The sequence below is a fragment of the Carettochelys insculpta genome, chromosome 1, assembly GCF_033958435.1.
Source record: "Carettochelys insculpta isolate YL-2023 chromosome 1, ASM3395843v1, whole genome shotgun sequence".
Taxonomy (NCBI): domain Eukaryota; kingdom Metazoa; phylum Chordata; order Testudines; family Carettochelyidae; genus Carettochelys; species Carettochelys insculpta.
Window position 1 is genome coordinate 270847584 of NC_134137.1, and position 25094 is coordinate 270872677.

At 48.0% G+C, this 25094-nt stretch overlaps 1 protein-coding gene across 7 annotated transcripts in view; it reads right to left on the reverse strand.

Moving 5' to 3' along the window:
• Nucleotides 1-22027, reverse strand: part of ATP6V0A4 (ATPase H+ transporting V0 subunit a4) — a 43149-nt gene extending 21122 nt beyond the window's left edge. For 4 of the 7 annotated variants that reach the window (XR_012647245.1, XR_012647246.1, XM_075007411.1 and 1 more), the window contains exons 1-7: nucleotides 17523-17655; nucleotides 15545-15623; nucleotides 12375-12469; nucleotides 10625-10750; nucleotides 10126-10220; nucleotides 8330-8456; nucleotides 7642-7724 (exon numbers count right to left, since the gene is read on the reverse strand). Coding sequence is in view for 5 of the 7 variants with exons in the window: in XM_075007411.1 (XP_074863512.1) it covers nucleotides 7642-7724; nucleotides 8330-8456; nucleotides 10126-10220; nucleotides 10625-10750; nucleotides 12375-12469; nucleotides 15545-15623; nucleotides 17523-17639 (722 nt within the window). In the remaining 2 variants the exon portion in view is untranslated. Of the gene's footprint in view, nucleotides 1-7641; nucleotides 7725-8329; nucleotides 8457-10125; nucleotides 10221-10624; nucleotides 10751-12374; nucleotides 12470-15544; nucleotides 15624-15993; nucleotides 16115-17522; nucleotides 17672-21887 lie in introns of those variants that run through there. The other 3 variants (XM_075007380.1, XM_075007385.1, XM_075007396.1) reach the window with 3 other exon arrangements.
• Nucleotides 22028-25094: the final 3067 nt, after the last annotated feature.

The following is a 25094-nucleotide window of genomic DNA, read 5'->3' on the forward strand; positions in this document are numbered from 1 at the left end:
GGTGAAAGCCACAAGCTTTTGAGCCTCTCAGAGTTCTTCTACAGGACCGGGACATGTAACCAGAGGGTCACAGATAAACACAAAATGGAACATTTAAGGGGAAGAGGCCCATTAACATAGTGTGACCGTGCATCCCTTATTGCGCAGGATGGTCCCATATTTGGGACACCAAAAAGGTGTACCAACGTTTTTTTGGTTTTTTTTTTAAAAGGGACTCATTGTCCCGTATTTGCACCCCCTCCCCTCCAGCCTCGGGGAAGCAGGGGGAGCGTGGGCAGCTGCCGCTTCCATGGGGCTCCTGGGGGGTGCCGGCAGTTACTGCCTCCTTCCCAGTTCCCCTGGGCTTGAGGACCTGCCCCGCCATATCTCCCTGCCTCCTCCATATTTGGGACAGGGAGATATGGTCGCCCTACATTAACACCTCTCTGGTCATGGGGGTTGGGGCGTGAGCTGAAGGGGAGGATTAAGTGTGATATAGATTGTTGTACTAGGCCACAAACCCTGTGTCTCTGTTCAGGCCATGGTTTTTCGTGTCTAGCAGAATTATGAATTTAAGCTCCCATGCTCATCTTCTCAAGGTGGAGCACAGATTTCCTTTGAGGATGAGGCCTGAGAAGTCAAATACAGTGCAACCACTTTGTGAAAACTGCTCGCCCACAGCAAGACAGTGTCTTTGTCCCTTAATAAAAAAAAATCCCTGAGTTGTGCGAGTTCATTCAGGAGCATAGCGATTGTCTCATTTCTCCCACTTAGCTGTTAATGGGGCACATGATGCATCTTCTGAAAAGTCTGCTGTGTACCAGAGCAGCCAGTAGATGTCCCTGTCACACCAAGGCTTTGCAGTAGCCATTCACCTTTATCTTTGTCGCACAATTGCAAAAGCTAGCAATATCCCCAGTGAGGAAACAGTTACACGATGCTTGTGTACTTGCCAGGGTAGAAATGAACACTGAGAACATACAGTAGTAAGGTGCGTCATTGTAGACCGAGGACAGGTTTATCCCAGCAGAACGACAGTAGTATAGCTGTACTTGTATACAATACCAGCAAAACACTAGCGGCATGAATACACCTACGCCAGTAAAACTGCAATTTATACAGCGAAATCACCTGAGTGAAACAATCTGCACTAGCAAAAGCCCAGTTCTGAAGACATAATTGCATCTCCACCAGGAGCTTCCACTGGCAAAGCTATGCTGGTCAAGAACCACAGGTCTTCACAGTCCTTACTTAGCTATGGTGCCAGAAGTCAAGAGTAGCCCTGGCCTTAGGGTCTGCTCTATGCTTAAAAGTTTTATCAGCAGAGCTCAAATCATTAGGAGTGTTTTTTTGGCTGACAGTGCCATGCGAGTAAAATTTCTTGCATGGACTGAGTTGTCTCAGTCTAAAAGTGCCCATGTCAATGGAAGCACTTTTATGCCAATAAAACCGTTCACTCTAGGAGGGCTTGGCTGATTTAACTGGACATGAATAGTTAGAGTTAATGCATGACCCTGCATTACCAAGACTTGCTCTACACACACAAGTCTACATTCCCCTGCAGTGTGCGTGCAGCTCTACCAGTGTAAATGTACTTATAACAATATAGCTGAGGCCTGGTCTACACTTAGATGGAACCAGACACATAGCTCAAGGTGTGAAAAGCCGTCTAGTGCTGCGGTTAAGCCAGCTTAACCCCTGGTGCAGACACAGCTAAGTAGGCTAGAGAGTTCTTCTGTCAACTAAGCTACTGCAACTAGGGGAGGTAGATGACCTACAAAGACTGAGATGCTCCTTCCATTGATGTAGAAAGGGTCTACATTATAGCACTAGGCAGCGGATGAGTCTCTAATGCACAGTGTAGACTTGGGCGACGTCTATACTAACTAGGAGATTGACGCATTGACAATTGATCTTCTGGGATTCGACTTAGCGCACCTAGTGGGGCCATGCTAAATCAAATGGTCAGGGCACCACCGTCAACCCTGATACTCCTCACAGCCACGAGGAGTAAGGGAAGTCCACAGGAAAGTTTCTCCCATCCACCTCCCTCTGTGGGGCTGGCGGCAAAAATCAACTTACAGTACGTGGGCTCCAGCTCCCCACTTCTCAGGCAATTCTAGAGCTGCATATCTTAAATCAACTTTTTCCCCCATTGTAGACCTGGCCTTGGCCTTATTTTTATACAGGGAGGGGCATAAGCAATACTGGCGTAAGACACCTCCCTACCAGAGTAACTGCTACCTCAGCAGGGTTGTGCTGGTAGCATTATAAATCATGCCTCTAGCGTAGTTACACTCCCGGCATACACACACTGTCAGATCTTCTGACCTGCTGGGATCCTCACAAAGCACGAGGCACATCTCATGAGGCTCTCCCAGTGGATAAAATTTCTAACTAAATAAATGAGTGCCAGGTAAGACAATAGCTTTTACTTAGACACAGATTTCTGCCTCATTAGCTGTTTGACTCAGGCCCCTCACACCTAATAGCTAGTGCTCCTGACGTCAGTGTCACTTCAGGGGATGTCCCAAAGGCTTATTGAGATAGTGCTCCATCAGGGGAATGCCCTGCTCTGTGCCCCTGGAAGGGGCAGAGCTTCAAGCAGAAGAGGTAGGGCTGGGGGCAGCCACAGGGCAGCTTTCCGGCAGCAATTTAAATGACTCAGGCTCTGGGCATTGCTGCTGCTGCAGCAATTGGGAGCCCTGGGCCCTTTTGTATCAGTGGGCCCTGGCGTAGTTGCCTTTTGTGCCCTCCACCTGTCCCACCCAACCCCAACCCCCATCAGCAGGCCTGGGCTCCATGAATCAAACAGTTGGAAAACAAACAAACAAACAAAAGCTTTGAAGACACTGCTTCTTTTTATGGCCAGGTACGTGGGCAGGCAATCTGCTGGTGGCAATGGACCATTGCACTGACCTTTGTGCTTTGGCAACCAGCAAGGAAGCGAAAGAAAATGAAGAAGAAACATGTGACAGTTTAATGGGGTCTCAGCAATGCATAATGTGTTAGAAGAGAGCCTGTGACATTTACAAATGTGCAGCATGTCATCGTCTCAAGGCCTATCACCGCACATTTCCCAAACACGGTTCTAGCCCATGCATGAAGAGCAGAGTCAAATGTAACCAAACACCCTGCTGTGTTTTTGAGCCCTATATAATCACAACAATACATCTTTATCTAGCCTCCCACTGTGAACAGGATCTCTAGCCACAAAACACCCTGAGAAAGAGTCCCAGCATTACTAGCCCTGCTAAATTATTTCCAGCTTCTTCTGCTGCGCAGCTCTTAGCCCCTCTTCTAATTGGCATTTTTAATCAAATTTGAAAGCTTATTCCACCGCGCGGTAGAGTTCCGACACTTTACACATTATCACAGCCATGCTACTTTGATCTTTTAACAGCCCCTTTGCATATTAAATATCTCCTTTGCTTTAATGACAGGCATCTCTGAAAGCTCAAGAAAAATTCAGCGGGGAACCCTTGCACTGATAAACCCATATTTCGCACTCACATTAGCATGTGGGCAGCTATGAGTTTAAGAGAAAGGGAGAAATCTCCTTGCTCCCTCCAGCCCCCCTTAATAAATTTGTGCATGGGATTCATGCTCAGGAAACTGGCAGACTAATGCTATATTTTAGAGCAGGGGTTCCCAACCTTTTCAGCATCACGCCCCCTTTTAATTTTTGAGAAACCGTCACCCCCCCACCTCCTTGCCATCATCCAACCCCCTTTAACAAAAAAATTCAATTTGTAATTTAACATAAACACAAAAACTTGATATAAAAATGTTATTTAAAATTAAAAATTAGCACAAATAGTTTTTCTTGTGCCCTGCAGGTGCCTGGCGCAGCTCCAGCTGCCTGAACCCTGTGCCAGCTGCCAGAGCAGCCCATGCCAGTTGTCCACCCTCCCGAGCCCTGTGCTGCTAGAGCCCCCTGCCTGAGCCAACTGAGCCCCATGCTGCTGGGACCAGCCACCCACTGCCGGGCAGCCTGACCACTCACCAACCACCGGGGACAGCTGCCAGAGCCTCATGAGCTCAGGGCCAGCCACCCTCCTGAGCTCCACACTGGTGGAGCAGGCCGCCTGCCAACCAGCTGCCCAGCCACCCACCCAAGCCATGGGCCACCACCCACCTGAGCCCCACGCTGCCAGGGCCAGCCACCCACTGCCAATCTAAGCTGTCCGAGCCCCAAGCTGCTGGGCCCAGGCACCTGCCTGCCCACCAGCCGGCAGGGCCAGCTGCCACCCCTAAGTGCCAGCTGTCTGAGCCCCACGCTGCTGGGGCCAGCTGCCCAACCCCATGAGCCCAAAGAGCTGCCCGCCCAAGCCCCTCCCCACCCCCAAGCCAGGCACCCCGAGTCCCCCATCTAACTGCATCCTGCTCCTCCTCTCCCTCCCCCCAACCCACACTCACTCACCTTTGCAGGAGGCAGCTGGCTCCATGTGGGTCTTCATCAGCTGCCTGCTTTTTATAGCGGCTGTTCCGGTCGCCCACATAAAATGGCAGGGCTGAGAGTTGGAAGCAAAGGCCGCCTCTTCCTTGGGATGGGGAATTGATTTTGGGGGGGGGTGGGACATCTCACGCCTCCCCCTAGAATTTCTTCATGCCCCCTCCCAGTGGAGCTCGCCCCCCCAGTTTGGGAAAAAATGTTTTAAAGCGAAGCATATTTCAGGTGCGGGACATGCAAGTATGCCATCTACAGGTCCCCAGTCGAAGCTCGCTCTGACCTGCAAAAGCCCTGCTATTCCAAGACTAGGTTTCTGCAACATATTAATTGTTAATTGCTGTGCTTAATTGTGCATTGTTCACGTTGGGGGTTTGATGTGAGCAAATATATTTTAGGGATTAGAATGGAACCACAACATTCACTTCTGCTTTCATATTAATCAAGATTAGGAGCAATGTTCCCGCTAATTTTTTCCATCGATGGCTCTGTCTAAACTGCAGGCTTCTGCGAGGAGCCCAGAGGTCTCGGCAGAGGGGGTTTTCCTGACACTGGGCCCTGTGTGGACAGGGCAAGTGCTGGGAAAGCCTCTCCCGACACAGCTGATGATCCCACAGGAGATGTGCGAATGCATCGCACAATTTGTGTGTCTTTTGCTGATAGTTCTCAGCTATCTACACATAAAAAATTATTCAACACAGGGGTTATGTGCACCAAGGAGTGTGCAGCACCACTAGAAACACAGGCTGCCAGCTGCGAGTGCTCTGCTGATCGGCTGGGTGGCATTTAACTCTCTCAAGTGGTTGCACAAGCGCACAGCTTGCAAGGAACACCGGTCAGGAGAGCCTCTGTGCATGGCCATTGAGCTGCTGCTCAGTGTCTGCTCCTTGTCTTGCCCCACAAAGGAGTCTGCATTACCTCTCAGGTAGAGGGTGTAGAACATGGTTTCCCAAAATAAGGGGGTGTAGAAATGTCAGGGGAGGGGCACAAGGCAACCCAGTCCCCCTCCCCCGCCCCCGTCATTCCCCCAGCCTCAAGGAAGAGTTGGCCTTTGCTTCTGGCGCTTAGCCCCTGCCATTTCACATGGGCAACCCGGAGCAGCCGCTATTAAAAGCTCGCAGCTGGCAAAAGCCTATGTGGAGCTAGCTGCCTCCTGCAAAGGTGAGTGATTGTGGGTTGAGGGGGAGGAGGAGGATGGGGTTAGATGGGGGGCTTGGGTGCCTGGCTCAGGGAAGGGATAGGGCAAAAGCAGGAGGCTGGTGGTACCTGGCTTTGGGGGAGGGGAGGGGTTCAGGTAGGTGATTTGTGGCGCTTGGGCAGCTGGCCCCAGCAGCACAGGGCTTGATCTGCTTGTGTGGGTGGCTCTGGAAGTGCGGGGCTCAGGCGGGCAGCTCTGGCAGCTGGCACAGGGCTCAGGCAGCTGGCCAGCTGGGGCTGCACCACACAGCTGCAAGGGGCCAAGAAAAGCTGTGTGTGCTTATTTTTAATTTTAAATAACATTTTTATAGCAAGTTTTTGTGTTTATTTCAAATTACGAATTGAATTTTTTGTTAAAATGGGGGTTGGATGATGGTAAAGAAGAGGTGGGGGGGGGCATAAGGATTTCTCAAAAATCAAAAGGGGACACGATGCCAAAAAGTTTGGGAACCTCTTGTATAGAAGGTGTGGGTGCCTAACTCCCTTTGAGTGTAAATGGGATTTAAGTTCCTAACTCTCTTAGGCTCCTTTCACAATCCTAGCTGCAGTCTCTTTAATCAAGGTATACAGAGCAGTTTCATGGGGATCTGAGTTCAATTCCCAGTGACAATCAAAACAATAATTGTTGTTACATCTACTAAAAACGTTCTGTAACAAATTCCCACCAGTTCTACAACTGCTTGGCTGGCAGGACTGCTGAGAGCCCCAGTGTAGACAAGCCCTGTCCTCGCCATGTTACATAGGTGAGTAATTTTGTTGTTGCTGGTGGTGCTTATTGCAGCTGACTGCAAAGGTGGCCAAGAAGGGACTGATCCTACTCCACTTGGAGTGAAGGGCCAAACTCCTCCCTGCATTTCAATCAGGCAGCTGCAGAACTTAAAGCTTAGACTGTCAAGCTGCAGCTCCACAGTCAAAGACCTTTGCTAGAAAAGCCCCTCTTGACCCAGTCCTGAGGACACCTTGGGACCAAGGAAAAGACCCCACCAGGGGGCAGTGTCAGGTATGGACAGTGCTGGTTCTCACATCTGGTTCTTTCTTGGAGTCAACCTTGTGAAATTCTGCCAACCTCAGGACTTCAGCTAAGCATGCTGATAGGTGGGAGAAAGGGGTGTTATATATGAAAATGGATTCAGTGAACACATAATATCCCTTAATCAAATCTGACTTACACAATACAAAGCCCATCAGAACTGCTTCCTACAAAACAGCAAGAAAGTATTCAGACCTGATTAGTTTTTTTCAAAGTGGCTCAGCAGGGCGGGAAAAACATTTTCACTAGGAGGGTGGTGAAGCATTGGAATGGTCTACCCAGGGAAATAGTGGAGTCTCCATCCCTGGAGGTGTTTAAGTCTCACCTTCACAAAGCCCTGGCTGGGCTGATCTGATGGGTTTGGTCCAGCCTAGGGCAGGGGGCTGGATTTGATGGCTTTTTTAGGTCTCTTCCAGCTCTATTGTTCTATGATTCTATGAATGAGTTGAAATGTTTAAGATTTTAATTTTTATCCTTTGCTGTTTCCTTTCAATGCTAGGTGACAAGACTAGCACAGAAGCCAGCAGTTAATTCAGTATAGAAAGGGTTATTCATAATATAGCACCAGAACCTTGAAACAGAACCTTAAGAAGACTTAACCTAAATTTTCAAACATGAACAGAGCTTTGGGACCTTCCCAGTTTTGAGTGCCCATTTTCTGACACTCATAAGCGTCAGACTGTCACAGAATGGGTGCCAAGACTGTCTGAAATCCAGGCCCTTTAAAGTATCAACTTAGGAATCTAGACACTGAGGCTCCTGAAATCTCTAGTCACTTTGGAAAATTGAGGGCCTTCATTTTAAAATGCCAAAGTTATCTACGTACATTAGATACAGCTGAACGGAAGAACAGAATGAAGCAAAATGGTACAGCTGATGATGGTATGCTAAAAAAATAATCTCTATTCTCAGTCTTCTGTAGCCAATTCTGCCAAGTGAACACCTCAGAAAGCATCATTGATACTTTCTCAACAGCCTGCCTTACCCATCACAAATCTTCTTGATTTTTTGTTTGAGCTGCTCTCCTTGATAGAAGATAATGAACACATTCTTCTTCATCTGCTCCTTCTGAAAAGCAAAGCAAGCAGAATTTCACATGCTTGTAACAAAGTACAGCACAGTCCTGAAAAAGGAAGATTTTTAGTGACTCTTTCAATAGCATTTTTTTACTAGCTTTCCAGCACCAATAATTAAAACACAGAATGCTGTGCAGGGGGGTTCCAAAGGCTGCAAACACAAGGGCTAGGAAATCTGGTGCAGGGTGTGCAGGCTGGAGATAGACAGCCAGCAGGAGTCACAAGCATGACCCTGAGCGGGAGCAAAGGACAAGGCTTCTTGGGCACAGAGCTTGCTGGAGGGACAGATGTAGACATTTCTGAGTAAGAAAATGGCTGTTTCTAGTGTATTGAGGGACACTGAACTTTGTGTACACTTCCACAGATAAATAAGAACACACCAAGAAGGTACCTAACAATGCATCCTCATCCTGTTGGAAACAGCCCTCCAAGGCCCGGATTTTTGGCAAATGGCTCTCATTTAGCATCTTTGAAGCCCAGTTTTAACTAAGGCGACAGGTCTAGTCGAGTGGCAGAGTGTTATCGCTGCAGTAGCTGGGGTTTCTCTAAAGGTGCATGCACTTAGAGAGGGATGGAGGCAAAGCAGGACACACATACCGTAATAGGGTCCTCCAGGGAAGCGTCCATTTCAGTGTACCTCAAGTAGATGTTACCCCTGCAGGCTCTCCACAGTAAGCGGTCAAAAGTAACCATCCTTTCCCTTTTTATCACCCCTGCTATGAATCTAGGCAGTGTGAACAAGATAGATAAATGGCAGGTGTATTTTAATTTTTAACATGCACCACACTGGGTTTATAATATCCAAGGCTCCCTAGTTGACATTATACTGGATTTACATTCAGATCTGACTTGGGATCCTGGCTATAGGTGTGGCTCTAGTTAGACCAGGGCTTTTTATGATGAGATGCCTAAGCACAGATCTTAATATATTGACTTTTCCCTCTTTTTTGGGGGGGCCATAAGCTCGGTTTCATGATTAGGGGAGGAGGGGAAGGAAGAGAGAGAGAACAGGTTTGCTCTCTTAAATACATGAAGCAGATACAGTGATGATGAAAGACACCTAGCTGACAGCACTAGAAAACTGCAGTACTCTCATACACACAGCCGGTATGGCACAGGCAGGGCAGGTGGTATTCACCATATTGATCGACCAACGTACCTCCTTCCTTGACCCTGAGGTCAACAGCTTAAAGCAGAAGTTTCCTAGCTTTCTGCCCCTCTTTCTCTAGCTGGAGTAGCGAACGGCTGACCCAAGGCAATCTTACTTTCCTGAGGGCCACTAAGGAATCGCCTACTTTACAAAGCACCGCTGTATGGGGATTTAACCACCACTAGCTGACGCGGTACTGAACGTGACTTGTCTTAGACTACATTGCTGCAAAGTCACAGTAAGCCTCTCGCCACCGGACTGGACTGCATTCCAAGTCAGCGCAGTATTGGAGTTAGACCTACTGGCCTGTAATTGCCAGGATCACCCCTGGAGCCTTTTTAAAAAAAAAAAAAAAAAATCAGTATTACATTCACCATCCTCCAGCCATCTGGTCCAGAAGCTGATTTAAATGATAGATTACATACCACAATTAGCCTTTCTGCGATTTCATACTCGAGTTCTTCCCGAACGTTTGGCTGAACACCATCGGGTTCTGCTGAGCTATTAATGTTTAATGTAACAATGTGTTCCAAAACCTCCTCTCCCGACACCTTAATCTGAGACAGTTCCTCAGATTTGATTCATAAAAGGAACAGCTCAGATGTGGGAATCTCCCTCACAACCTCCTTAATGACTATAGATGCAAAGATTTCAATTAGCAACTGTGTGATGACCTTGACTTTCTGGAGTGCTCTTTTAGAATCTTGATCATCCAGTGACCCCCCGATTGGTCTGTAGGCTACCTGCTCCTGAAGTACTTAAAGTAACTTTTGCTATTGGTTTTTGCATCTTTTGATAGTAGTGCTTCAAATTCTTCTCTAGCCTGCCTAATGGCACTTTAACTCTTGACTTGCCAGAATACATGCTCCTTTCTATTTTTGTCATTGAGTTTACCACAAGTCACCCAACAGCTGTCAGTGATTTCTAGCCATTAGGGACATTTGAACCAGTGACCTGGAGCTCAGAGGCTGCCCATCCCTTTTAGCAATACTGAGAGCTATAAAGGTCAGAGTTTTAAGCATCTATTGTCTCCTTCAAAACACAAATGTTGCTGTCAATTTAAACAATGCATTACGAGACTGAAACTGCAGGCTGTACTAAGCCATCTGAAGATAGGCTGTGAATTCAGCACACCATTAAGTCTGGGTTATAGTGCTGAAAACAGCTTATTAATGCTGGTGGAAGTAAAAGTAAGGATATAGTTGTGGTGGTCTTATTAAAATAAGCACATAACCTCACTGACCCCAGCTTTGCAGCTGCTCCAGCAGAAGTGCTTCTTAATTCCAACAGACCAGAAGTGTCTTCACTGAAGAAATCATCTGAAAGATTGGTTTCAGTCTGGAAGCAGAAATCATCGTTTTCTTGTGAAATTATTTTTAAAAAGCACTAGTATATTCCAACGTACTTATCTGTTGTCACGTCTTTACTGTTGCTATTGTTTGTTGGAAGACAGTTTTCCACAGAAAGCTAGACCAAGTTTAAAATTTTCAGGGGTCTAAGTGACAGAAGCCTATGTGAGATTTAGGCGCTAGGAGGCCCAGTGAGAGCTAGGCTCACCAAGGCACCTTGGAAAATGTGGTTTCAAACCTGCAGTAAAGGAAACCTGGAGTCTTTTTAACCACCCTCAAAGATACCAAAAGCGTAAACAACTTAAAAATTCTTCAACCCCCCTGCAAAAATAAAGGAGAACAAAGTGGACAGATAGGAACACATCTGAGGAAGAAGTCCTCAGAGTAACACACCTCAAAGAAGTCCTGAGTTTTCTTCAGGAGATGTTTTAGTTCTGTCAGTTCCAGAAAGTTCTGTTTCAAAGTTTGCTGATTCTGATTGGCTTCCCGCAGCTCATCCTCCAGTTTTTCCAGAACTGTCTGTTTACAGCCAAAACAAAACAGGAAAGATGAACAACAGCCTCAGTGATCTTTTTACAGGCTGCCACATCCCTGACTGTGCCATGAACTTTTTTAAATGTGCATTTTCTTCTTAGAATATGCGCACAGCTATCAGGCTCAACCTTCCCCTAATCCTAGCGGACTATGTCTGTGACATGCAGTAACTCAAAGTTATATTTGCACACTAAATTAGGCAAGCTAGCAGACCACCTTTCTGCCTGAAGAGGGATCATGGTCTCTTCCCAAACAGGGAAAGTCAACTTTGATTAAAACCAATCAGATGTAATCTTCATTTCTAGTTGGATTAAAAGCAGACAACCCCTGTGCTTCTGAATCAATGGTTTCTTTTAGGACACACGACAGCGCAAATTAGCAAAATGCCAAATGCAACCTTCAACTTTCAGAACACAGCTTCCAGATCTCACCATGCATTTCCGTGAGGCAGCAGGCAACTTGGTGGTTTGACTGTTGACCCTATAAACCCAGGGTTGTGTGCTCAGTCCCTGAGATAATGCGGGGTGGCAAAGAGCTTTGGGGCTGGGAAAAAAGTAATGCCTGCCAAAGATGGTGCCTGGTCCTGCTGAGTGGGCAGGAGACTGAACCAGACAACCTTCTAAGATGCCTTCCAGCTGTATGAGGTAAGGATACAAGGTTCATAACACCCAGGGAGAATAGGAGCCAAAATCTTAAAGGTACTCTATTTAACAGCATTCAACAAACCAGGCTTCCTCCAGTCATCACAGTAATCACTACAAGCAAAAATAACACGGCCAAAAGCTATTTTTTCTCATGAAACCATGGGGGTTTATCATGATGGAAACAGGTCATGAACAGGTCTTTGGTGGGATTTTCCAAGGGGTGTGGAAGAGCTGCCCATCTCCATTAGGATTTTTGAAAATCCCACTCATAGTTAATAGTCAGATGTTTCAATCCAGGCAAAAAGAGATAATACAACCCTGAAGGTGTTAGTTAACAGCACCAGGTTTCATTTCAGCCACAAACCAACCAGGGTGTTTTGGTAAAGCCATCTAACATAGACAGCAGCCAAAAGAAGGTAGGGAACAAATAGCATAAAAGTGTAAAGACTACAGACACAGAATGCCTAAAGGAAGAGCACGTAGATTGAACCTTCGAAGAACCTCCCACTATATCTGGAGGCTTGAGAATAAATAAATCCTGTCTCTGAACAGCTCCATTGCGAAGATACATGACTGTAAGTCAACACCTTGATTTTCTTCCTGGCTCTACCACTAACATGAGAGACCAACTTATTTAACTTCTCCGTTCCTATGTTTCCCCACTACAACAAGGGGGATCATTATGCAAACTCCCCTTTGCAATAAAGCACTTTGAAAAGCTATTCCCAGAAAGTGACAAATAAATGCAGTTTTATTAACCTAATACACATAATTGGGCTACAACTACAGAATAACATGGCTAACCCATGAGAATTGTCACTGATGAGTCACATTCTTTCACTTCAGGGAGCCGCAGGGTTTTCCTGAGGTGTTAAATATGTGGGTATATGTGTCATTTCACTCCGCTTTCCTGCCCCACCTCACTCCATGTGTCTTCCATCCCCAGGCAGGACAAAATTCTGTACCTCCAAGTCGATCATTTCTCGAGGCAGAGGAGATTCGGGATACTTTTCCGGCTTGAAGATCACAATATCACTTCCCATCTCATTTTCCAGAAAGCCTGCAAGGAAACCACACAAAAGGCACTGCTAGGCTTTCCCTGGGGTCACCGACATGGCCTGCAGTGGTGACTTATGTGACACGACCACACCAGTCAAATGTAATTCAACATTCATTCTAGGAGAGATACCGAGCGTTTGTGGAACTCCTTGACACCTAAGATTCTGGCTCCTTGGAGCCTCCCTCAGCAGCATGGAAGCTGCTCCTTCTCCAGATGAGATAACTGCAAACAGCTGGGCCACGTGACTATAGTACGAAGCTAAGCTAGTCACAGACGTGGCAGTGGAAAATGATCACCAGTTCGTTGTAGCTTCTCTCTTGCCTTCTGTGCCTTTCAACATAGCTCTCTCTGGTTTCTGCGGAACAGTTTCAAAATCTCAAGTGATACAGCTACTGCAGCCTCCCTCAGACAAGGCAGAGGGATAGCTCAGTGGTTTGAGTATTAGCCTGCTAAACCCAGAGCTTTGCGCTCAAGCCTTGAGTGGGCTATTTAGGGATCTGTGGCAAACATTTAAAAAAAATTGTCAGCGATGGCAATAGTGTAACCACCTACAGGCAGACTCAAACCCCAGCCCTCCACGGCTAAGTGCAGGAGCTACTACAGACTAAGCTAAAGGCTGGATGACTCACTACTTAGGCTGCAGAGGACACATTCTCTCTCTGTGAGGGGGTCTAGCTACCATTACATGGGACAGTTAATCACACATAAGTGTCTGGGTTACAGTAGGTCCTGCAGTGAGTACTGGGGACTGGACTCAATGACTTCAAGGTCCCTTCCAGCTATATGAGATAGATATAGCCCAATGTACCTTTTACTAAAACACCCCAAGAGATTGGGCCCACTAGGGATACAGTGTATCCCTAGTTGTGCCACTGACCTGCTGTGAGACACTGGACGTAAATTTACCTTCTCTGGGCCTCAGTAGAGCCACCCGTGAAATGAGGATACTAGTACTGCTCAGCCATCTCTGCAAGGTGTTTGGAGAACAACGGGTGATTTGCACTAGAAATGCCAAGTGATGGTCATTCTTTGCTCCTCACCTACACTGGTGGTAAACACCTCCTGCTGACCAACCTTTGTTGCGTGGTTCATTTAAATCTGATAGATTTATTTAGACACCTTGGACCTTGCCCCACCTCACTAATACCAAAAGGCTGGGTTTGGCACCCTGGCTCCTAAGCAAGGAGTGAGGCAGGCAGCTGAGAATGGGATTCACAAAAGCTGGCATGCCACCCTCCTGAGCTCGGGAATGGGAGGTGCAAAGCCAGGGGAGCCTGCTTTCCCCGCTCAGGGAGGTCAGAGCCTAGGTCCAGGCTCAAGGGGGGGCGGGGTTCGCTGTCTCTTGGGATTCGCTGTGTGGGACTAAGAGCCAAGGGCAAGAGCTTCCCCAGGAAAAATGGAGGCTGCCCCACACCAGAATACCCTGTAGCCCAATGATTAGGGCACCCACCTGAAAGGTAGCAGATCCCTGTTCAAATCACATCTGCCCTCAGCTGGAGCAAGACTTGAATCCTGGGTTGCCCACATTCCAGGCAGCCAATTAGCCCCTGACTAAGGGCTAGGAGAAACTCTTCTCCTCCCTCCCCCCTGCTGTTTTGAGCAAGCTCTCCTGGGGCGGGGGGGGGGGTGGTCTGGTAGGCAAGCTCTGGCTTGCTTAGCAGATTGGGCCCCACAAGTGAGTGGGGCAGCAGAAGCCTGATCTTCCCCCCATTCACACGTCACTCTGGGCCCTGGGTGTCTGGAGCCAGGCAGCAGTGTGCATGTTCAGAGAGAAACACAGGAGGGGCAACAGGTGAAGGGGAACACAGGGACTCCCCCACCAGCACAGGGAAGGGCCCAGGCACCCTCCCTCTGCCCCAGCTACCACCCCACTCTGCCCCTTCCCACCCTGTCTCTTACACCAGCTGATGGGGCTGGGCAGACTAATGGTACTGGCAGCAGCAGCCTGGCCCCCTTGCAGTCACTGGCAGCAGCGTGGGGAAGAGGAGCAGCCCGGCCCCAGGTTGCTCTGCTCCCCAGCATGTTCTCCACTTCCCGCTAAAGGAGTTTTGTTGCCTACATGATTCAGCAGCAGCTGACTGGGAGGTCGAGGGGTTAATCACACCAGGGCCCGATTCTGGGATTTGAGCTCCCACAACAGCAGTTCAGGTACCTATGTCCCTTTGTGAATCTGGCCCTATATCCGGGGCCACTGGCTTTTTCTTTGCACACACTTCAAAATAGAGCCCTGCTGAGCACCTGCAGTTCCACTAGCCGACCTGGAACAGCAAGTCCCAGCACATGTTCCCTGTACCAGACTGTGCCACTTTACACACCCACCTACAACCAGCGCCAACTGAAAAACTGCCCCCAGCCGCCAACAGCTTTCACCCCCCTCTTCCCAACCAGCAGCGCCTGTCTTAAGTGTCCAGGGCCTCCTTCCAAAAGGGATAGGGCTGCAGACTGCAAGATAGGAGACCTACAGTCTATCCCTAGTTGTGCCATTGACCTGCTGTGAGATGCTGGATGTAAAATTACCTTCTCTGGGCATCAGTACAGCCACCCATGAAATGGGGATACTAGTGCTGCTCAGCCATCTCTGCAAGGTGCTTGGAGAACAATGGGTGATTAGCACTAGAAATGTCAAGTGATTGTCATTCTTTGCCCCTCACCTACACTCAGAAATAGAAACACTAAGAATGTCATGGACCCTTCAGCTGGTAACGTTTCCTGGCTTTGCTGGAGGAGGTATGTTCCAACTAGGAATCAGGATTCCAGGTTTCATTTCCAGCTCAGTCACTCACTTATTAGGTCATTTTATACGGACACTCAACCTCTTTTCTCCGGACTTTACCCAAATGCAAAATAGGCGTGAAACATAAAACTCATCCACCCCACCCAGTGGTACAGTGGCACTTGATTGGTGCGTGCAAACACTTTGGAGCCTTCCGATGAAAATAGAAAGGCTTTCTGATGAAAGCTTTGGCACCGTTAGAACAAATTCCATTCACTGTCGGGAGCTGGAACACTTTGTTTTTCTCAAGACTAGATTACAAATCTTCTGTAGCCGGTAGCATTGTACAAATGTCTACTTACGGAGGATCCTCTCCAAGGATTCACATCTTCTGACTTCATTCACAAACTTTCTCTGGAAGCTGTTCACATTTACATTCAGCTAGAAATCAAAAAACAAACCCAACCCAGAGCTGAGTGCAGATTACCAGCTGGGTGCGTTTTAGTTTCAATGCATAATAGGGTTAGTGAAAGATGCTGCATTTATATCTCACTAGTCCTTCTAGTCTCCGAGTCACACAACAAGCACCACACCCACAACGGGAACAGGGCCAGCCCAAGGGGGTGGTGGGACCTGGGGCAACTCTCCCCAGTGCCCAGGTGTGGGGCCCCCAAGCAACCCCCCAGCCATGCCACAGACCCTGCCTGCCGAGCCTGACTCCCTCCCTGAACAGCCTGGCCATGGATAATCTGGGGCAAGATGCAGCAGCCAACAGCAGCAGCTGGGGGTCGCCACCCCCCACTGGACTCACCACGCAGTGCAAGCGACAGCCTGCTCTGCCGTGCCTTGCTGACCTGCGGAGCCCCACTCTTCCACAGGCAGCTGAGCTGGCCTCCCGGATGCCTGCGACAAAGCAGGGCTCAGCAGGCTGGGAGGTCAGGGTGAAGTGGAGCAGAGCAGGCTGCCACTTGCACCAGGCTGGAGAGTGTAGGGGTGGAGCTAGGGGAAGCAACACCCTGCTGCTGCTGCCGCCACCGCCGTCTGCTGCCCACGCCATACCTCAGAAAACCCACCTCTCTCCCATCCATAGCATAACTAGCGGCCACACACAAAAGTGCAGGGCCTGGGACGGCCGCTCCTCCTCGTCCTATGGCAGGGATGGCTCTGAATGGGAATATAAACTTCTTCAGCCAATCAGTTTGCTTCAACCTGGACTTGAAAGGGTATTTCCGTCTTGGCTTCTCCAGCTGTCAAAAGTCTGAGCGAGGGCAGAAGAGGCATTCTGGATATTATGGGTTTGAAGGCCAGAGGGAACCATTAGGACCAGCTAGGCTGACCTCCTGCACAACAGCAACCGGAGAATGGTTTGCCCAAGACAGCCTGCCCTGGACCCTGCCAAAGGAGAGTTCTTCCTTACAGGGCAAGTTCTGGCAGCCGCTTGTCACTGAGGAACCCAACAAAGGTCCCTAAACTCAAGCCAAGAGTGCTGCTGAACAGGCAGCAGACAAGCTTTCTCCCCCGCCGCCGACCTCACTTGGCTGTGAACGGGGGGGTCCTAGCTGGAAGAGTCTTGATAGTCTACTGAACTCTGAACCCCCTTTCCTCTCGTGTCTTTAAATAGCCAAAGCTCTGCTTGGGGGCGGCCATGCCAACGTCACAGGTAAAACTAATCCGGCTGCCATTTTGTGCGGCACAGCCACATACCTTATTTATGCTAGGCAAGTTAGTAACTATTTATCTGCACTGATAGAAGCCATGAAGCACTGGACCCTGCCTGCACTACAGCATCCTCCATTGCTCCCAACAGCATCCCTGCAGAAAAAATACTCACCAATTTTCCACAGCCCACAGGAGGACTGTCAGGTCTTTTAATTCACCCAGGGTTTCTCAGTTGCTATGTCATTTGCTATAGGCAGCCACTGCTCAATCTCAGTTTCAAGTCACATATAAATGCGTCATGGTCTCCTCCTTGTACAGAGGAGTCTCACGCAGCAGTTTTCTTTCCTGGGGATGCCCACTTTTGGGAAACCACCAAAGGTAATTTGGTGATTTGGGCAGGTAGGAGGGATTGATTTTGAGGCTAGGCATAGGTGCTGGAACGAGGGGCGCTGGGGGTGCTGCCACAACCCGTAGCTTAGAGAGATTTCCCTAATGTCCCAGGCGTGCAGTCTGGTTCAATGGCTCTCAATACCCCCACAACAACCACTGTTCCAGCACCACTGACATCTACATTAATCCACTGTCCCGGCTTGTCCATTTTTGAGGACTAACCACATTTACAATGGCCTAGAATAGCCGATATCCCGCCTCCATACCCAAGGACCGCTCGTAGCTACGTACATCTCTGAACTGGACCAGGCCCAGCTCTCCAAGCTCCGCAACACAGCAGTAGGCAGCCTCCACTTGGAGGAACAGCTGTGCCAGGCACATCTCCTCGCTCCGGAACATGGACGCCATCTCACCCAGCCTGGTGCTGCAAGAAGGTTGATGGGAGAATTAAGGTGGTGACGCTGCCTCGGTTGCGGGGCGAAAACCCTCACGCTGTAAAGGGTGGTAGAAAGGCTGGCTCAATAAGCCTACCCAGTCAAAGTGCACCCAGAAAATCATCTGCACCTGTGGCAAATTTAGGCTCATCAAATGATTTAAAAAGTTAATCACAATTAATTGCCAGGCACTAATTATGATTAATTAATCATCATTAAGTTTTTAATCAAGTTCGTTTGTTTTGAGCTCATCGCTGGTGTTAACTGACAGGTACAGAGCACTGGGTGTTGTGCTTGGACTTGGAGAAGGACAGCAGTGGAACTGGCTTTAGCTGTGAGGGGTTACGAAGCCCGTCAGCCACAGACCAGCTGCAGGATGGCACTGACCGAATCCCACCCGGTCCTCCTAAGGGGTGCACTAACAGTCTAGTGCCTGTCCACGGCTACGTCCTGCCTATGCCACAGCCAGGACACAAGCACGCACCCTCCCGCCCACCCAGACCTGTCCCTGGGCTTGGGGCGGGGGGTAGGGTTCTTATGACAGCAAGAGAACCCCTCCCTGCTCCTTTATGTGGGGGATTCCTGGGTCATGAGGACCCAGCTGCTTCCCCCGCCACTTCCATGGCTCTCCTGGGGTATAGAAGGGGGCAGAATACAGCAAAGGTCAGTATCGCTTATGACAGAGTCAGTACAACTCCTGGGCCCCAGTCCCACTGCATGGGGACTGCTTGCCCTTGCCAGGGTTCAGGCTTTGGTCCCTGGGCTTGAAGGGCAGGGTAGGAGCCCTGGGCTGAATAACCAGTCCTTCCAGCCTTCAGCTGAGCCCTGCGGTTACTAGGGGCAGAGAGCCCAAACACTCCCTGCAGGAGCTCCTCACCTCCCCTGCTGTCTCTGATGTAGCTGTTCTCCTTCACCACTCTGTCCTTGCCTGCTCTCATATCCTCACCCCTCTCCAACCACCTCTCCCTCTCTCTGCTCCCTACCGGAGGAAGGCTTTTAAAAGGCCTGAGGCAGCCTGGAGTGGGTCCAGCTGGCCTTAATTCATTCATAGCAGCCACTTCCCCACTGCTCCCACTCTGCAGCCGTGTCTCCACGTGCACGCTACTTCGAAGTAGCAGCACTAACTTCGAAATAGCGCCCGTCACAGCTACACGCGCCGGGCGCTATTTCGAAGTTAACTTCGACGTTAGGCGGAGAGACGTCGAAGTCGCTAACCCCATGAGGGGATAGGAATAGCGCCCTACTTCGACGTTCAACGTCGAAGTAGGGACCGTGTAGTCGTTGCGCGTCCCGCAACTTCGAAATAGCGGGGTCCGCCATGGCAGCCATCAGCTGAGGGGTTGAGAGACGCTCTCTCTCCAGCCCCTGCGGGGCTCTATGGTCACCATGGGCAGCAGCCCTTAGCCCAGGGCTTCTGGCTGCTGCTGCGGCAGCTGGGGATCCATGCTGCAGGCACAGGGTGTGCAACCAGTTGTCAGCTCTGTGTATTTTGTGTTGTTTAGTGCAAGTGTGTCTGGGAGGGGCCCTTTAAGGGAGCGGCTTGCTGTTGAGTCTGCCCTGTGACCCTGTCTGCAGCTGTGCCTGGCACCCTTATTTCGATGTGTGCTACTTTGGCGTGTAGACGTTCCCTCGCAGCGCCTATTTCGATGTGGTGCCGCGCAACGTCGAAGTTGAACATCGACGTTGCCAGCCCTGGAGGACGTGTAGACTTTATTCATCGAAATAGCCTATTTCGATGTAGGCTTCACGTGTAGACGTAGCCTGCCTGTGATAACACCTGATTGCAGGTGCTGTTTCTGCTTTTCGGAGCTACCTCACTCTCCTTGTTGGTCAGTTCACTGGCCTCACCTACCACACCCTGTACATAAAACTATTTAACTTTGTTCAAGTTATCTGCAATGCTGGTGGGAGACCAGATGAATTTTAGGTGTGTAATTTGCTTCTTCCTATTTACTGCTTCCAACTCTTTGAGAAAAAAATCTGGGTCAGACAGAGCCCAGAGAGGGGCACCCTCTGTGCTTCCCACCTCTAATCCTCTCTCCTCATGGTCCTCCAGTTCTCCTCCTCCTCCTAGGAGTGAGGAAGAGAGGAAGGAGCGGGGGACTGGGGTGAGGGGATCAGCAAGAAGAGGGCTCCCTATGCAGCACAGCCTGCAGGGGAGGAAGAAGTGTTGCGGTACAACACACTGCAGTGATGGCCCCCAGGGAGCGGTCATGGCAGGGTGGAAGGTTGGCAGTGGGGTGGGGTGGGCTGGGGTGCCTACTTGTCAAGGGAGATGAGCCTCACAGCTCCTCTAAGTCAAACAGGGGAGCGAATCCTGCCCTCTCCTCCTCTTCCTGTGCCCAGCGGGGGATTTAGACACACCGGACCACCCAAACACAAGTGATAACATGCTTTGGGTGCCGAACTTGAAATTGACATTACTGTCCACAAAAGCAATGGGCAGACAGGCTGGACTGCTTGTGCCATTAATCACATCTGGAAACTAGGCAGGGAAACTGAACTGTGCTGTGTCAGTTTCACTCCTAACACAATCTGGTATTTGGGTTGCAAACATAGCAAAAGGACCATTTACCTCATTAAAGGGAAATGCCTTTTCCTTTACATTTAAATAGATATTTCTTGGAATCATGCATACTAATATTTGGTTTTATAAAATCTTTCGTTGTTTCTCTTTCTTTCACAAACAGTTGATGTTCACAACCAGGCACATGTGATGACACATGCAAAATGTACAAGCAATTTTTCATTTGCTTTGTGCATGCTATTGTCACTATTTATATTCAGTAACTGCATGTGCAAACTGCAGATAATCACGTCACTGATCATTCATGCCTGTAATTAGCTAATTTCCATGCACAAACACAGCAATTACTTGGCCAGAAGAAACGTGCAATTGATCACATTATTTCCATGCATTTAAAAATAATCACACCCAAGCTTACACTTTTATACCTACACCATTAACTGCACCCCTTTATGGAATTCTTCCACTCAGTAGCAAAGAAGGGAAGGGAACTATCCCTAAGCTGCTTTCTTTTTTAACTCAGTTTTGTAATGTTTGGTCCTCACAGCTCTACAGGTTTTCAAATCTCCTCTTTTTTAAAGCACCAAGGACATTTAAGAAAGCCTAAAAACAATAAATGAGTTTTACAAAATGTGTTAAATGGGCTGATGTATGGAGATCCAATGAAGTCAATGTTTGGGATGTATAAAGATTATCCAATGAAGTCAATATTTGTTTTGTATAGAGGATATATATCCTTTTTCCTGAGCTTTCATTGCATTACTCGTACTCATTCACTAAGTAGTTTAAGGTACAGAAAAACAGAACCTTCTATGAACATGCTAAAATGAAGTATAACACCTGTTAGTTTTACATGGCTGAGATACAATGTGAGCAGTACAGCTGCTTGGGAATTTCATAGTAAAACATATTTTTTTTTCATCAGAAAATACTGGTCATCAAACCTGAATTGTTTATTTTCAACAAATCTCCCCATGTGAAAAAATTTGAAAACAAGTGTCAAATTTGCTGAAATAGCCCATTTCAACATTTATTAAACAAAATTTTCATCTTTCATGTTGAAATTGTCAGTAAATTATATACTTTAAAGGGTAAAAAAGGTCAAGATTGAAATCAATGATCAAATTAATATTTTTTCAAAATGACACATTTTGATTGACTCATTTCAAAATGAGGGGGCGGATTAATCAGATTTTTGATTTGTGAATGTTTTCAAGATTTCAACTTTTCATCCCACTTCAGGACAAGGAAAAATGTAGACTCCTCAGACCCTTGCAGGGCTGGTAAACTATTTTCTTCCCATCACTAATGAGCTCAGTAGAAATTTCTTACTTATGGTAAACACAATTTTGTTAATATAGAATTTAGTCCCAGTCTGAGTTGCTATCAGATTTTTTTCCCTCAAAGTTCTTCAGTTTGACAAAGTATAGCAAGCCAATCACCACAATTACTACATTTGTGATCGCCTTAGTCAAAATGTACACACACTGTAGAGTTAATTATTGATTTTAAAAGAATATTAATATACGCCATCCGGTCAATGACCAAATTAACTTTATGTAGGCCACTTCCTTAGTGGGGATGGGAAGAGAACTGTCCATCAAGTTTTAACAGTTCTCAAGGCAGTTCTGCCATTATGAAAATGATGCATTTTAACTAATTTTTGTGGTAGGTAATATGAATGCCTGTTCTTACCTTGATCACCTGCCCTTTATGTAGCCTGAGGAATTCAGGAATTACTTCTACTCGTATCGAGCAGCAAATGAAGGACTGAAGTAAACTTTTCTTTCTTTAACTTATCTTTAGAAACTAGTTCTTTTAGTGGCTGAACTGGTCTAAACCAGAGAAGAGAGGTGCTTTTTGTCCTAATACAATTACTGAGCGAAATGGATCAAGAGCTGTCTGGCTCATTCTAAATTTTTCATGTCAGATCTGTGACAAGAGTTGGCTGTGTTTTGTCAGCCTGCGGAGTGTTGTGGTTAATAACAAATAGGCCATGCCTCCTTGCACAGCCAAGGTGACCTCAAATGAAAATGAACTTTTGCAAGGTGCTGTACGCTGAACAGTATAAACCAAAGAAAGCTCATTCAGATAATTGGTAAAGAAAGCCTTCAAGCTGTTTCTCACACCTCTCTCTTGGTCAGGTTTAAAGCAAAATGGAGATCAAATAGGAACAAAGAGAGATTTATGACTTTGTTCCAACCAAATAGTGATACAGGTTGAACCTTTCTAATTCAGAACTCTCTTATCCGACAACATCAGTAATCAGCCATGATTTTAGTGAGCTGGATGACCACCTATCCTGGGTGTGGCCAAGTTTCCCATGGTCCCATACAGTTTGTTTCCAGCCACCAGTCCTGGCTCTCAGTGTTCTGTGCTGTTCTTTAGCTGTAATTTACCCCTAAATATCTCCTAAGAGCCCAGTAAGGAGTGGGAGTCTTGGTAATGCTAGTAAACCATATTCACCTTCCGTGGTCCAGCAAATTCTCTTGTCTGGCACCAATCAAGTCCCAAGGGTGCCAGACCACAGAGGTTCAACTTCTATCATCTTAATATGGAATGTTCATGCACCAAAAAGAGGCTCTATAGGGAGTATTAGGCAAATGATCATGAATGCTAATTTTATGGTCCTTTACTTTTATTGGTTTTGTGTGATGGGATGTGGATGCTTTATATTCCTTCCCCTCGAATGCTAATGAAAAAAGACTCAGTGAAATACAGTAATCCCTCGAAATACATGATTTCGACTTGTGCTGAACTTGCATTAATGCAAGTTAAGCGCAACTCAAAATCCTGTTCCCCCCAGCCCTGGCTCAACTCCCCGCTGCCCTAATTCAACCCCCCCCCATGGCCGCGGTTCAACCCCCCACTGCCATGGTTCAATCCCCCTGAGGCCCCAGTTCTCTCCCACCCCATATGCAGCTCCAGCCCAGCTTCCCCAGGGCCGCCTGGCCCTGGCTCACCTCCATCCCCTCCAGCTCCCTGAAGCCCTAACTCAGGTTTAACCCTCCCCAACTGCCCCCCAGCTCCAGGACTTACCTTTCAAAAGGAGCTCCAGGTGCTCCTGATGCTTCCCTGGCTGCAGAACGTGCTTTCCACCAGGGAAAAAGCCTTCCTGCCTCGACTTATGTGAAATTGGAGTTACGCAAGGGTGCGTGGGAACGCACCTCTTGCATAAGTCAAGGGACTACTGTACTGACTTCGGCGCAGTCAATTGCAAAACTCTGATTCGATTTCAAGGAACTGAAATTTTACCATGATTTTTTTTTCTCCTTTGGAAAACTGTACTATAAAATAAATGTGAGCACTTATGGAATCTATCACACTGTGAGCCCCAGAGACTTGCTGTCCTTTACTCCTCCCCACCCCAAGCAAAGGGGAAGCAGTGTGGGAATGGGATCTCGGAGGCGTGGTCCTTTCTAGGGTCTCTCCTGGGTTGGGAAACCTTATTTATCACCCCTTGTTCAGGGCTGGGGACTAAGGGTACTTCTGAGCTACTACTGGAAGCAACCTTCCCAGTTTTGGGAGACAGACATGTTGGCACTGCTCAAGTAAGTAAGGGTAGATGGGTGTCAACTCACCCTAGGCACCTCAGAACGCACCTGGGGCTTTGGTTGTGTTTGTAATCAGATATGTTAGCCCAGACTGCAGTTCATGCTGGGCTGCACTCCCAGGTGTAACACAGACATACGCTCAAAGGCACAATCTAGCGCAATATGAATAAATTGTGTGCATGAGATTAGACAAAGCACTCCCAAGATTGTCCTAGCTATGGTACCCAGATAAATAGTTCTGCAGCTGGGATCCACTGGAGGAACAAAGACCCATCTCAGAGTAAAGCCATGAAGGCTAATGATAATGCATGTGACACTTGGAAGAACCTTGCCCAGGACTGTCCCCAGTGGAGAACAGTAATCCATGACGGGGTGGTACAATTCAAGCGATCCCACCGCAGTGCAGATGAGGAGAGGTGGAGAAGAAGAAAAGAGCAGCAAATACTGCCCCATGCCCCTCCGACAGCTGCCCACACCTGCCTCTTCTGTGATAAGATCTGTAGCTCCAGACTCAAGCTGCTCAGCCATCAATGGACTCACAAATAGAAGGGCAACATGAAGATGTCTTACTCGTTACTGAGTGACCACCGAGCAAGAGGGAAAGAGAGAGAATATGTAAACTAGGGTAGTGTCTAGTATCTGCAGGCTCTCTGGACTGTTAAAGAGACAAGAGCACACTTTCTGAGAGCCAGCCTGTCCTGGACACACAGCATCAAAAACCAAAATACAAACAAGCCCCTCAAATCAAAACGAACACATAAAAACAGACCTGAAGCTCACAAGCTGAAAACCACAGTTTGACCAGGCGGGGCAGCCAGCCGGACGAGCAGAAACAAAGAGCTTGCGAATGTGTAAGGACTACATTTTCACAAAAGGCCCAGTGATTCGACGCCTGCATTTTTGGGTGCTTAGCTTGAGAGGAGGGCGTGCCACACTTTTTGAAACCCACCCCCTTATCCAACTGGCTACCCAGAGAGCTGAGGTGTCCTGCAGCAGGGTTACCTTGAAAATTTAGGTTTAAGACTCCCATGCTGCTCAGGTGGTTTCCTCCAAGTGACTTTAGAGCCTAGAAACTCTGCTTATCTCAGTGGTTGCCTGACTTGTACCCATTTCACTTGCGATTTGTTCTTCACGTTATATCCTGTAGCAATCAGCCCTGCTTTTCCTTTAAACTAAGCAGAACTGGAGGTGATGGCTGTTGAACTCAGGTACTTCCTTTCAGGAGAAGAAACCTTAGCTCTGACCTCAAAGGAGACAAAGGCAAGTGCAAAGTAACTGGCTTGGTGAACGGTGAGGGAGTTGCCGTTTCCTGTCCAAACAGCTGTGAGGGAGCTGACATGGATCTGAG